This window comes from Siphateles boraxobius, unplaced genomic scaffold, assembly GCF_051911475.1.
Source record: "Siphateles boraxobius isolate OS27281-9 unplaced genomic scaffold, OSU_SipBor_1 41, whole genome shotgun sequence".
Taxonomy (NCBI): Eukaryota; Metazoa; Chordata; class Actinopteri; order Cypriniformes; family Leuciscidae; genus Siphateles; species Siphateles boraxobius.
Genome location: NW_027509042.1, coordinates 41,736,753 through 41,749,566, shown reverse-complemented (window position 1 = coordinate 41,749,566; position 12,814 = coordinate 41,736,753). Strand labels below are relative to the sequence as shown.

General features: G+C 40.7%; 1 protein-coding gene across 3 annotated transcripts in view; it reads left to right on the top strand.

Annotated features, from left to right (window-relative positions):
* Positions 1–303: 303 nt before the first annotated feature.
* pcdh9 (protocadherin 9) overlaps positions 304–12,814 on the top strand; it is a 276,912-nt gene continuing 264,401 nt past the window's right edge. For all 3 annotated transcript variants that reach the window (XM_077199735.1, XM_077199734.1, XM_077199733.1), the window contains exons 1-2: positions 304–910; positions 1,421–4,576. In XM_077199735.1, coding sequence (XP_077055850.1) covers positions 1,541–4,576 — 3,036 coding nt within the window. In that variant the 5' untranslated portion in view covers positions 304–910; positions 1,421–1,540. The remainder of the gene's footprint in view (positions 911–1,420; positions 4,577–12,814) is intronic.

The following is a 12,814-nucleotide window of genomic DNA, read 5'->3' as shown; positions in this document are numbered from 1 at the left end:
ACTGAAAATCACAATTGACAAAACATTTTAGTTTGTGTACAGATTATTTGACTTCATAATGCTGTAAACAAATACATTAAATAGTGGTGAAATGAAACCGTACATCGGAGCTCTTCATCCCGCAACCCGCAGAGTCTTTCTGAGGCATTTCGCTCCGTCTCAACAGCGCGCTTGAGTGACGTTAATTCTAACCAATCACATGATCCCCCCTCCCCTTTATGCGACGTCCATGAAGAGACGGGCCAATCAGCAGCCGATGGGGCGTTCCCCTGTGGGCATACTCAGAGTTGTTGCAAGAAATTCAGTCTGGGGAAGAGGAGAGAGGACAAGCATCCCAACACATCCCACCGTTTGGACTTTTTCCTCATTCAGGTGTGCGCGGCGAATCACGCACAAGACACCGGGACAGAAGCCGTGGATTTTCTTTCTGACTGTGGACTGAGAGGGAAATGATCTGATCGCATTTGATCTTGACTCTTTTCCTCTGGTGGGATAGTTTATGTTGATATTTAAGCAGAACAGGTACATTTCATAACGGTTCCTCTGGTAATGCGGAATGTCCGTGCGGGACCGTTAATGCGCGCGTGGATCACTTGATTCATCACCGACCACCGCATTCCGCGCGCCTCCGAACGCTCAGATCTGCGGGGGAAAGTTCATAAAGACTGTCTGTCAGATTGATTGCTGTTAAATCAACATTTCCCCCCCAAAACAGCTGTCCTTTGAATTGGATTTTTCCCCACGACTAAAACACTTAAGTATTTACTGACCTAGCCCTCAAAGCAGTGATCAATACGGATATCTTCATATTATACTGGAGTCAGATCATTTTTATGACTGGTCGAACGGATTTGTCAATATGCGCTCGAATTTGGTAACCTCCGCATGCCCGAGCTCACAGTGAACCGAGGTAAGAAATCGCATGCATGCATGCATACACCCAAACGGGTTTGCATGCAGAATAGTAGCCTACTGTCTTGTTTCAAAACACACTGTCACTTCTCGTGCACATGCATTTTTTTTTTCTCAAAATGAAATAATAATTAGATTAAATGCCAAATGCATGATGTGTCATTTTGAAGTGGGTGACAATAGAGGCATTCCATGTTAACTGTCTTAAAAAATGCTGAGTGCTTGACTGGCTGCATTATTTTATCCAGAGCCGCTGTGTATGCAAAGGGAAATGATTACAATGAAGAGACGAGGCTGTTGTGGTGATTAGAATGAATTATAACTAGAATGCACTGCCATCTTTGTGAAGCCATACTTTAAACCTTATAACTGTTTAACACTTATTTGATTTCGAATTATATTGATTTTGATGCACCATTTGTTGAAAGTTATGGGCTATTATATTGAGTATTATAGTGTTGAATATTATGGGATTCATTGTAACATATTATAATGTTGTGTGTTGTAGGGTCGTGTTTGGCTGCTCTTTATCTACAAATGTAAGGCTCTGTGAAACCTTGGCTCTGACAACACCATATGGAGACAACTGTTTGAATTAAAGCAGCGGGAACAAGCGTTAACTGCTGTCATGGATTTAAGGGATTTTTTCTTGTTGGCAACATTAGTTGCTTGTTTCTGGTTAGATCCAACCATTGCCCAAGAGCTCATTTACCCTATCCGAGAAGAGCTACAGGAGAATGTTCTTATTGGAAACATACCAAAGGACTTGAACATCTCCCATATGTACTCTGCCACCGGGGCTAGCAGTAATTTGGTTTACCGGCTTGTTTCAAAAGCAGGTGACACCCCGCTACTCCGAGTGATGAGCAATACAGGAGAGATTTTTACCACCTCCAACCGTATAGACAGGGAGAAACTCTGTCCTGGCCCCTCTTTTGAAGACAGCGAGTGCTCCTTTGAAATTGAGGTGGTCATTTTACCCAATGACTATTTCAGATTAATCAAAATTAAGATAATTGTCAAAGACACCAATGACAACGCCCCCATGTTCCCCTCTCCTGTGATCAACATTTCAATTCCAGAAAATACACTCATCAACAGCCGCTTTGCTATTCCTTCTGCTACTGATCCAGATACCGGACCCAACAGCGTACACAAATACGAGCTGTTGAACGGGCAGATTGCCTTCGGTTTGGATATTGTGGAGACAACAGAGGGAGAGAAATGGCCTCAGCTTATCGTTCAACAGAATTTAGACAGAGAACAGAAAGATACTTATGTGATGAAAGTTAAAGTGGAGGATGGGGGGAACCCACAGAAATCCAGCACTGCCATTCTACAGGTGACTGTCACTGATGTTAACGATAACCGGCCCGTCTTCAAAGAGAGCCAAATTGAGGTCCACATCCCAGAAAACTCTCCCGTTGGGACATCTGTAGTTCAGCTGCAAGCCACCGATGCAGATGTGGGGGCCAATGCAGAAATAAAATACATGTTTGGTACCCAGGTGTCTCCAGCGACACGGAGACTATTTGCTCTGAACACCACCACTGGGCTCATAACAGTTCAAAGGCCGCTTGATAGAGAGGAGACTGCCATTCATAAACTCACAGTACTAGCTAGCGATGGAAGCTCAAGTCCAGCGAGAGCCACCATAATTATCAATGTGACCGATGTTAACGACAATGCTCCAAACATCGACCTGAGATACATCATCAGTCCAATTAATGGCACTGTAATGCTCTCTGAAAAAGATCCAATAAACACTAAGATTGCCCTCATTACTGTATCTGACAAAGACACAGATGTCAACGGCAAGGTGATTTGCTTCATTGAAAAAGATGTTCCTTTTCACCTCAAAGCAGTTTATGATAACCAGTATCTGTTAGAAACATCTGCACTGCTCGATTATGAAGGAACCAAGGAGTACATCTTCAAGATTGTGGCATCTGATTCTGGAAAACCTAGTTTGAACCAGACTGCCCTGGTTAGAGTACGGCTGGAAGATGAGAATGACAATCCGCCCATTTTTACCCAGCCAGTCATCGAGCTGGCAGTCATGGAGAACAACCAGCGTGACATGTTCCTGACAACCATCAGCGCCACAGATGAGGATAGCGGACGGAATGCAGAGATTGTCTACCAGCTTGGACCCAACGCATCATTCTTTGATCTTGACCGCAAAACAGGAGTGCTAACCGCATCCAGAGTGTTTGATAGGGAGGAACAAGAGCGGTTCCTCTTTACGGTCACCGCTAGAGACAATGGCACCAGGGCTCTGCAGAGTCAAGCTGCAGTCATTGTGACCATTCTGGACGAGAATGACAATAGCCCTAAATTTACACACAACCACTTTCAGTTCTTTGTGTCAGAGAATCTGCCCAAATATAGTACAGTTGGAGTAATCACAGTCACAGATGCAGATGCTGGTGAGAATGCAGTGGTGAGACTCTCAATCCTCAATGATAATGAGAACTTTATCCTTGACCCAGATTCTGGAGTCATAAAGTCAAATGTTTCCTTTGACCGAGAGCAGCAAAGTTCCTACACCTTTGACGTCAGAGCCGTGGACAATGGAAGCCCTCCATGTTCATCAGCTGCCAAGGTGACCATCAATGTCATTGATGTCAATGATAACACCCCCATCGTCATCTGCCCAGCATCAAACACCTCTTTTAAACTAGTGCCAGTGTCTACGATTCCAGGGTCGGTAGTTGCCGAGGTGTTTGCAGTAGATGGTGATACAGGTATGAATGCAGAACTCAAGTACACTATTGTTAGTTGCAAAAGAGAAGGTCTTTTCAGAATTGACCCCGTAACAGGAAACATCACATTAGAGCAGAAACCCTCACCTATAGACTTTGGCCTCCACAGGCTAGTGGTCAACATCAGTGATCTTGGCTATCCAAAGTCCCTGCACACCCTTGTCCTCGTTTTCCTGTACGTGAACGACACAGTTGGAAATTCCTCATACATAAATGACCTCATCCGACGGAAAATGGAAACGCCGCTGGATAGAAACATTGGTGAGAGCAGAGAGACTTATCAGAATGTTGACAACCTGAAAACCATTATTGCCATCGTGACAGGTGCTATGGTGGTGATTGTGGTCATCTTCATAACGGTTCTGGTGCGCTGCCGGCACGCCTCACAGTTCAAGGCCGCTCAGAGAAAGAAGCAGGGTGCCGAGTGGATGTCCCCCAACCAGGAGAACAAGCAAAACAAGAAGAAGAAGCGCAAAAAGAGGAAGTCGCCAAAGAGCTCCCTCTTGAACTTTGTCACCATCGAGGAGAACAAACCCGACGACCCTGCCCACGAACCCATAAATGGAACCGTCAGTCTCCCGGCTGAGCTCGAGGAGCCCGGGATTGGACGCTTTGATTGGAATGCCACTCCCACTACCACCTTCAAACCCAGCAGCCCAGACTTGGCCCGGCACTACAAGTCCGCTTCACCCCAGTCGGCCTTCCACCTCAAAGCTGACACTCCAGTGTCTGTGAAAAAGCATCACGTCATACAGGAGCTGCCACTGGACAATACCTTTGTGGGGGGCTGTGACACGCTTTCCAAACGTTCCTCCACCAGCTCTGATCACTTCAGTGCCTCAGAATGCAGTTCACAAGGAGGCTTCAAGTCAAAGGGGGCACCTTTGCACACCAGACAGGTAAAAGAACACTTTTACTGGTCTATAAGTACTGCTTATAACTGCCCTGCTCAGTACTGAAGTGCCTGTGGTAGCTAACTTGCTCTGAGTGATACATCTGTGATGCACTATGTAGAATGTAGATTTTAAAAAAGCCCCCCTGTAGATGTTCTCAAATGACCAAAAAAGACGTAAATATTGTATGTGTTTTATATGAAACTAGCTGATCCAGGCGAATGCTATTGTCATCATCTTACCACATGCATTTTTTTTTTAATTTATAAACCTCTACTTGAAACAAGTCCTGGACAAGCAGTTGATTTAATGGGTGAGATTCGAAAAGAATCCAACGTCTCCTAAGAGGCTAGATTCAGTTTAATTTCACTACTTTGTCATGGTTCAAAGATGCAATGCTCTGAGAGTTTGTGAAAGAAACATTTTTTTCTCGCCTGTCTACTTCGATCACCATTTTCTCATTTCGACAATTAAACTCCTTTGTGGTAGAAATAGATTTGAGCATTATCAAACAAATCCTCACTTGTATGAATAACCACTGAAATTCACAGAGTGTGAAACCGGTTCTTATTTTTCTGCATTTGTTAATTAGCATCCTCTACGATTCCGAGTTTCTTAATTAATCCTGGACTGCAGTTAATCTACTAATCTAAAAATGCGCACACACAACATTTAACATTATCTTCTGGTTCATAAAATCCAATGGTTTCAATATTCTACACCAATAAACTGTCACAGATCTTCAGTATAGAACAGTATTCCCTTTGGGTTGCTATATATGCATATTTCTCAAAGACAGTTCTACTGTATAAAGCCCTAAAAATCACAAAAGCGAGTTGCCAAGCACGGCATCTCATAGTATGAAAGCCAGTTGATGAGGGAGAGAGTTAAGGGAGGGGTGGGTAGGAGGGAGGGGTGGTTTGGAGGGGAATATTACCTTTAGGTGGCACTGTTGTTCTGTATGGAATATTCTGGCTATGGGCCAACATGCAGTGTCTGTAATGCATGGGGAAGAAATGGGGGCAGTTACTCGTTCTCTCTCTTACTCTCTCTCTCTCTCTCTCTCTCTCTCTCTCTCTCTCTCTCTCTCTCTCTCTCTCTCTCGCTCACTTTTCGTCTCTCTCTGTCACCTTGTCTGTCCCTTGCCCTTTTGTCTGCGTGTGTGTGCGTGTATGGGAGCATCTCTCTCAGTAAACAGCTCATGTCTAATGATGGACTGAATACTCAACAGATTGGTTATGACTGTTGGAGATATAAGATAAGGTCTGACCGTTGGAGAATAAACACATACACGCTTGTTTACTTAGCTATCTGAAAAACCTTCTGTTTTTTAAGGCTAATTATGGTGCTAATTATTACTACAGACTACCCCAAAACTTACCCATACACACACCTAAAACCATTTTGTGTTTTTAAAATAATAATTAACAAAACATTTATGGATGTTTATACATTCAAGGACAATATATGTTAAAATCTGTGGACAATTGTGTTTGTAGAATTTTTGTTGAAATAAAAGTAAAAAAAACAAAACTTTATTTCATTGAATAATAATTGAATTATGAATTACTTTTAATTGAAGACAGAATCAGTTCACATCTGGGGACTGTTTTTTGTTGTTGTTTTTTTTGTTACTTTTTTAATTATAAATTAAGAAATATTTTTAGTTTATTTATGGCTGTTTTCATAATTGATGACAGAATAAGCTCACCTCTGGGGACAATTCTGTGTTTTTAAAGTTAAAAACAAATGCAATTTTTTCTCGTGAAATGAAAGTTCTTATCTTATCTGATGACAAGATAGGCTATGCCCAAAGGATAGCGAAGAAGACCAAACACATTGATATATATATATATATATATATATATATATATATATATATATATATACACATATATAGATATATAGAGATATAGATAGATAGATAGATAGATAGATAGATAGATAGATAGATAGATAGATAGATAGATAGATAGATAGATTGATGAGGACATGAGGACCAACCATGGACTATTGGTTGTTATTGTTTTTTATTTGTTAGTTATGATGAAATTAACAAAGGTTTATTTACAATAACTAAGCCTGTCTCCAAAACATTGTTTTGTTTGTGCGAGTCACTTTTCCAATTGAGGACATCCCTGGAAGTACCCAAAGGGACGTTTTGTCAGATTTAGCTCACTTTAGGGGATAATTTTGTCCACAAAGTGCAGCTAAAGTAAACACACACTACTCTGCATATTCCAGATTGAGTGTGGGGAGGATTGTTTATAATTTCCTTAAGCGTGAAAGCTGTACAATCAAAAGCTTGTCTAATATTGTTTTCCGGGTGGATGCGAGTCTGGAAGATGGGGGCGTCTGGGTTGGCTTGCTCTTGTGTGGGCGGTCCAGATCACGAGCATGCATCGGAGCAGGCCACACAGGATATAACCCTCCTATAGGTTACAGCGCAACTCATCCCATTCCCCTTAAGAGAATTCAACTAAATTAAGTATTTCAAGGGGTTTTCAATGAGATTTTGTATATGTAAGGCAAATTCATTGCATTCTCTTTCCTTCCCCCTGTCTCAGAACTGCATTGTAGGGAGCAAGAAAGGAGTACACCAATGTAGAACGACAGATTACATAATGAACTGCAATCCAGGCCAAGTGAGTGGCCTCTGCAACTACTGTCCTATTGGGAAACCATGCTGTCGTGCTGCACATGCCTTTTACGAATGACTCAGTGACCCAAAACAATAGCTGCCACTGTAAGCACAGAGACAGATGCCTATCAACGCTATAGATGAATTGTACATACTGTGAAATATACTGTTCGCTTAGTCCAGAGGGGTCAGTTTTTGAACAGGGGTTGCCCTTTGTGTTTTTGTCTCGATCCTTTAAATGCCATTGACTGTGCGTTTCCTTTCTAAAGCTCTTAGATACTGGGGCAGCCTCCATACAGAGCTAGTTAGCACAGCTAGAGGCACATCAGTGGCCAGCTTATTATGGCACCCAAAAGCTCTGCTGACAGCCATAGGGCAATTAACACTTGGCCTTTCTGTTCACCGACTGAACTGAAGCAATGCAAACAACCATGAGCACATGCAAACTTGTCTGATAGTCAGGGGTGCAAGAAAGCAACATTTTTGTTTTGCTTGTCCACAGTGCAATGGACAAAAAACTGTTGGTGGCCATGAAAAACTGCTGCTTTAAAGGGATAGTTCAGTCCAAAATAAAAATGCTGTCATCATTTATTCACCCTCATGTCATTCTAAACCAGTATGTAAGTTTTGGAACCCAACATTCTTCAAAATGTCTTATTTTATATACCACAGAAGAAACATATATTATGACAGAATTTTCCTTTTAGGATGAACTATCCCTTTAAGACCAAGCAGAAGCAATTCAGCTATAAGACCATTGGGCAAACGTTAATGAATTTACCTTAAGTAACTTACATTGCATTCAAAGGTTACATTTTGTCAGTTCTTGCATTCCCTTGGAATTAAACGCATGACCTTCCTAGCAACATGCTCTACTTTTTGAGCTATAAGAACTTGTCAAGTCACATAATTAATCAACAGTACATGTGCTAAAATGATTTATAAGTGCAATAAAATGTCAACTTTTCAATCGTTTCTATGCCACTGCTGATAATGATAAGTATATAGGGAAATTTCCACTTTGTATCCAGGAATCAATGCGTATCATTACTTGCCCATTTGTCTGTCACTTTACTGTGTTATTCAGATTGAAATTCAATCATATAACAGATACAAATTGCTCACCTTCCAAAGAACGCATTGATGAACAGCATTTATTGCAAAATAATCTGAGTAGGCCATTTATTTCTCATTTGCAGTTTTTTTATTGCATGGGGCAAACACACACTCACACATTACGGTTCAATAGCTTCTCAGGATGGAGGCGCATTAAAAAGTCTATTACGAAGTGCATGAAACATTTAGGTTATTGATTAAGCGTGCATGCATAGTGCGCAAGACTCCGCTCTGCGGGAAAACTCCTCAACAAGCCTGATTAATAAACTCAGTTGGAGAAATTAAACTGGGAAGTGACTGCTCATAGCAATCCGAAGTCTTACAAGCATTTTTAAGAGATTTTGTGCTTCATTCTAGAGAACTGTCTCTCTGCTCATACTCATATATAGAGATTATAGAAGCATTTGTTCAAATTTCAAATGAAAAAATCACTTATACCACATCTATCAGATTCAGATGCCTTATCTGATCTTTATCCAGAAATATAGATTCTTAGAAGCCTCATTCATATGTATCCAAGCTCTAAGAGCAGGCTAACAGCTCTGCCTGTGAGTGCTAGCAATAATGACTTGCAATTATTCCGAAGTGATGTGGTTATTCTGTTTGGATTAGGAAGCAATCAGACCCGAGAGATTCAGTGGGACTGTTTTTAGAGACCAGATGATTGTCTCGCATGCACTGTTTCCTCTGTTACTGAGCTGTCCTCTAATCTGGCAAAGCAGAGCGCAGGCAGGTTTTTCCCACTGTCACATAATAGAAGGAATCTGTACGCATCGCCTATCCTGGGAGTCTCAACGAGCTAAAACAAAACCAAAATGGAACAAAAGTGTCTGGTTGCTGACTTGAATTGCAACATTGAGTCTTAAGAGATTACGCATACATCGGGCTCACGCTCTGCCATATGTGTGCTAGACAAAGGTTACTAGAGAGGGCACAGAGTGAATAATGTGTGGAATGAAGCTCTATGTGTGTGTGTGTGTGTGTGTGTGTGTGTGTGTGTGTGTGTGTGTGTGTGTGTGTGTGTGTGTTCAAGCTCTCTCGAGTGGCTTTATGCTTCAATGAATGGACATCCTAATGCAAACAGTAGAGACTCGAGACGGTACGGGGAAGGCGGTAATAGACTCTGCATTGTGACGGTGAAGGGCCGGGAGGGAGTAGTTCTTTCTCCACAGGTTCATTTGCCACATTAATAAGGGATTAGCATGGACGGGACTCCCAGGATCAGGGCCTGAAGTTTGAGAAGATTAATGGACTGTGACATTATTGCACCTGAGGGGGATGTCTGTTGCGATATCTGGCACGTAGAGCTGATGGAGGGGCTCCATTGGGCCAGAGAAAGAGATTTAGCTAGGGTACAACACTTGTGGCTACTCGCTGCCTCTCGTTGTCTTGCATAAAGAGCCTCTGCAAAACATTATTACATGTTTTTGGGCTCCACTTTGACTGGTTTAGGGGGAGATTTGATTACATTCTATGTAAATTACATTGGACTGGTGCAGTGTTATGCTATTAAATGAACATTCTATCATCATTTACTCACCCTCGAGTCATTCTAAACCTTGTTTGCATTTATGTAGAACACAAAAGAAGATATTTTGAAAAATTATTTAAAGGGATAGTTCACCCAAAAATGAAAACTCTGTCATCATTTACTCACCCTCAAGTTGTTCAAAACCTGAATGAATTTCTTTATACTGCCGAACACAAAATAAGATCCGTCAGATCCGTCAACTTTTTGGTTACCGACATTGTTTAAAATATCTTCTTTTGTGCTCAGCAGAAGAAAGAAATCCATAAAGGTTTATAACAACTTGAGGGTGAGTAAATTATGATTTTTGGGTGAACTATCCCTTTAATGGTTTTTAGTCTGCATTTTTGAAAATAATTTGGTCCAGTGCTGTTTTGGACCCCAGTGACTTAAATTGCATAGGCACAAATTGTTCTTGAAGACAGTCATACAGGTTAGGAACAACATGAAGGTGATTAAAGGATGACAGAATGTTCATCTTTGGGGCAAACTATCCCTTTTAAGACCAGTTGAGGGTGACCGAGGGATGTAGCCTAATGCAATGCATTTATTTTTTTCTCACCTTCAATGCACCAATTTTACATAATACACAAGACACCACAGAGTAATCTAACATTCAGAACCCCATATTAGGGGCTGACCCAAATGTACACATTGGAAACCAAAGATCCTTGTCTTTGGAAAGGCTTCTAATTCTCCAATTCAATTTTGTACACAAATCTCTCTCAATTTAAGGGTCAGTCTTGCTGTTTCAGCCCAAACGGCAGTGGCTTACAGTTCTGAAATTTACACGACTGTCCGTTTCTCTTATGTAACTTATTCTGCCTCCAATACAGTTAGTCAAATCCCCCGGTGGGAACAAGTAGGCTTATCTTTCAGACCCTTGATTGTGCATGTTCTGCACCCAAGGCCGAGGTGAAAACTTCTCTGTTTTGTCCCTGTGAGGTTCAGCCTGTGAAGTTCAAGTTGAACTCTCTCGCTCTAAAGTGCTTTGCCTTTATAGCCCATGTTGGGGCCAAACTGTCAAACTGCTTTTGATAGGGTATGATGGAAGACAGGCGAGGCGCTGTAAGAATGGAACGTTGCCTCAGGACGATCGTTGCAAAGTCTGTGTGAAACTCCTAAATATAGAAACAAACTGTACGTTTGAGGTAGGGTTGAAGGCACCCCACTTGGGTGTTGGCAGAACTTTTTAGCAAGCTCAAGACTTATATACAATCACACCGATATTTTTGTGTGGTAGAATGTCAAGCAAGACCTTCCTTTCCTGCATGGACAATACACTGAGATACTCTTCTGCTTTGCTAACAACCAATGAGGGGGAGTTTTTATTTATTTAGTACACAAAATAGCACAGACCATTGGCAAATTACCAGGATTTTGAAGACTTCATTTGGTTTAGATTCAAAGACATTTCTTGTTCGCAACCGTGCTACATGTTAGAACGCTGCATTGTACACGAGGCCATGGGCTCCCAACGACATTCAGGGATTTTAAGCAGAGTTTAAATGTCCATGTTTCAGGCCCATGAACATACCAAGTATGTTTCTGCCTGTATATTATAGAATGATTTTGTTTTATATTTGAAGTCAAAAAGAGAGAGAGAAAGAGAGAGATGAAGAAACCAAAAGATGAATGTTCCAATGTGTTTAGTTGTGTTGTTTCCTCTGCCAGCTTTCTGGCAGCTCATTTGCTGAAGTCACAAGCAAAAGTCAGCATCATTCATCATAATTTCATTTCATAAAGCAAACTGATTGATAAGAGATGGCTCCCGGATCCGCTCTGTGATCCTTATTTTTATAATCCTATTATTTAAAAAAATTTTTTTTTTTTTGTGATATTTTTAATCCTTCATTCTCATACACATATTAACTTTGATTGATTATTGGTATTGCATGATTCCTAATTATATATAATGGAGAATATAAACCAATTATTAAACCCTATCACAATAACATCAGAAGTCTCTGCTTATTTCATCCTATGGTACCTACATGCTGCAATTTTGAATGACACCAAAACGATGCATTTGGGTAACAACTTACACGATATGAAATGGCTAAAGTAGATACGGTGGAAGAAAATGTTTCTTGACTCGTTTGTGATGTACTGGACACTTTTTAATTATTTTCCACATGTTTTCACACTGTTTCAAATGCTCACCTAAGGAACAGTAGGGGTTCATCTAATGTGCACCAATTCATCTCAACATTTTTGGGACAGAAGACACACATGAACAAAACTGAACACTCTTAAAAATGAAGGTTCCAGTTAGAAACACAAAGAACCATTTAAGTCCTTCACAGAAAACCATCCATTGTAAATAACCCAGAAACAATGACTCTGATCTGAAGAACCTGTAATATAACATCCAGAACTTTTCTAATATCCAAAAAAAAAAAAAAAACAATGATAAGAAGAACCTTTATTTCTGAGAGAGTACTGTGCCCATCCTCAGGTGCTGTTTCTCTGAAACGATGACATCATTATGACACAATGAGCCCTGTAGGGCCTTTCCAAAGGTTGAAGGAGTCATCCTGTCAGATCACAGCACCCCCTTCTCTTCAGATTAATAGCTTTGATTACCATAATCTGTTGTGAACTTCTCCTGTTCCACCCCTACACTGCACCCACCATAATTTATAATGTACATAAAAGATGTTTTATGTAAATTGACCTCCTGGTAATCTTGCTTAATGTTCTGTGTTATTCTATAATGGACTGTTATGATTTTGTTTCTGCATATTTTTTCTTTCGCTTGTTATAATGTACTTCCCCACTGCAATCTGTATGCAGCTCAAGTAATCCTTGATGACTATTAATATAATTATTTTGTTTTTTGTTTTCTGCTGAGCATTGTTTGAACAGTGAACGTTTATCTTTTTAATTTCATAATAAATGTTGAAAAGCGATTTTATTCTTTTCTGGTTTTTAGTCCACTGCTTTTGACACTTTGAAA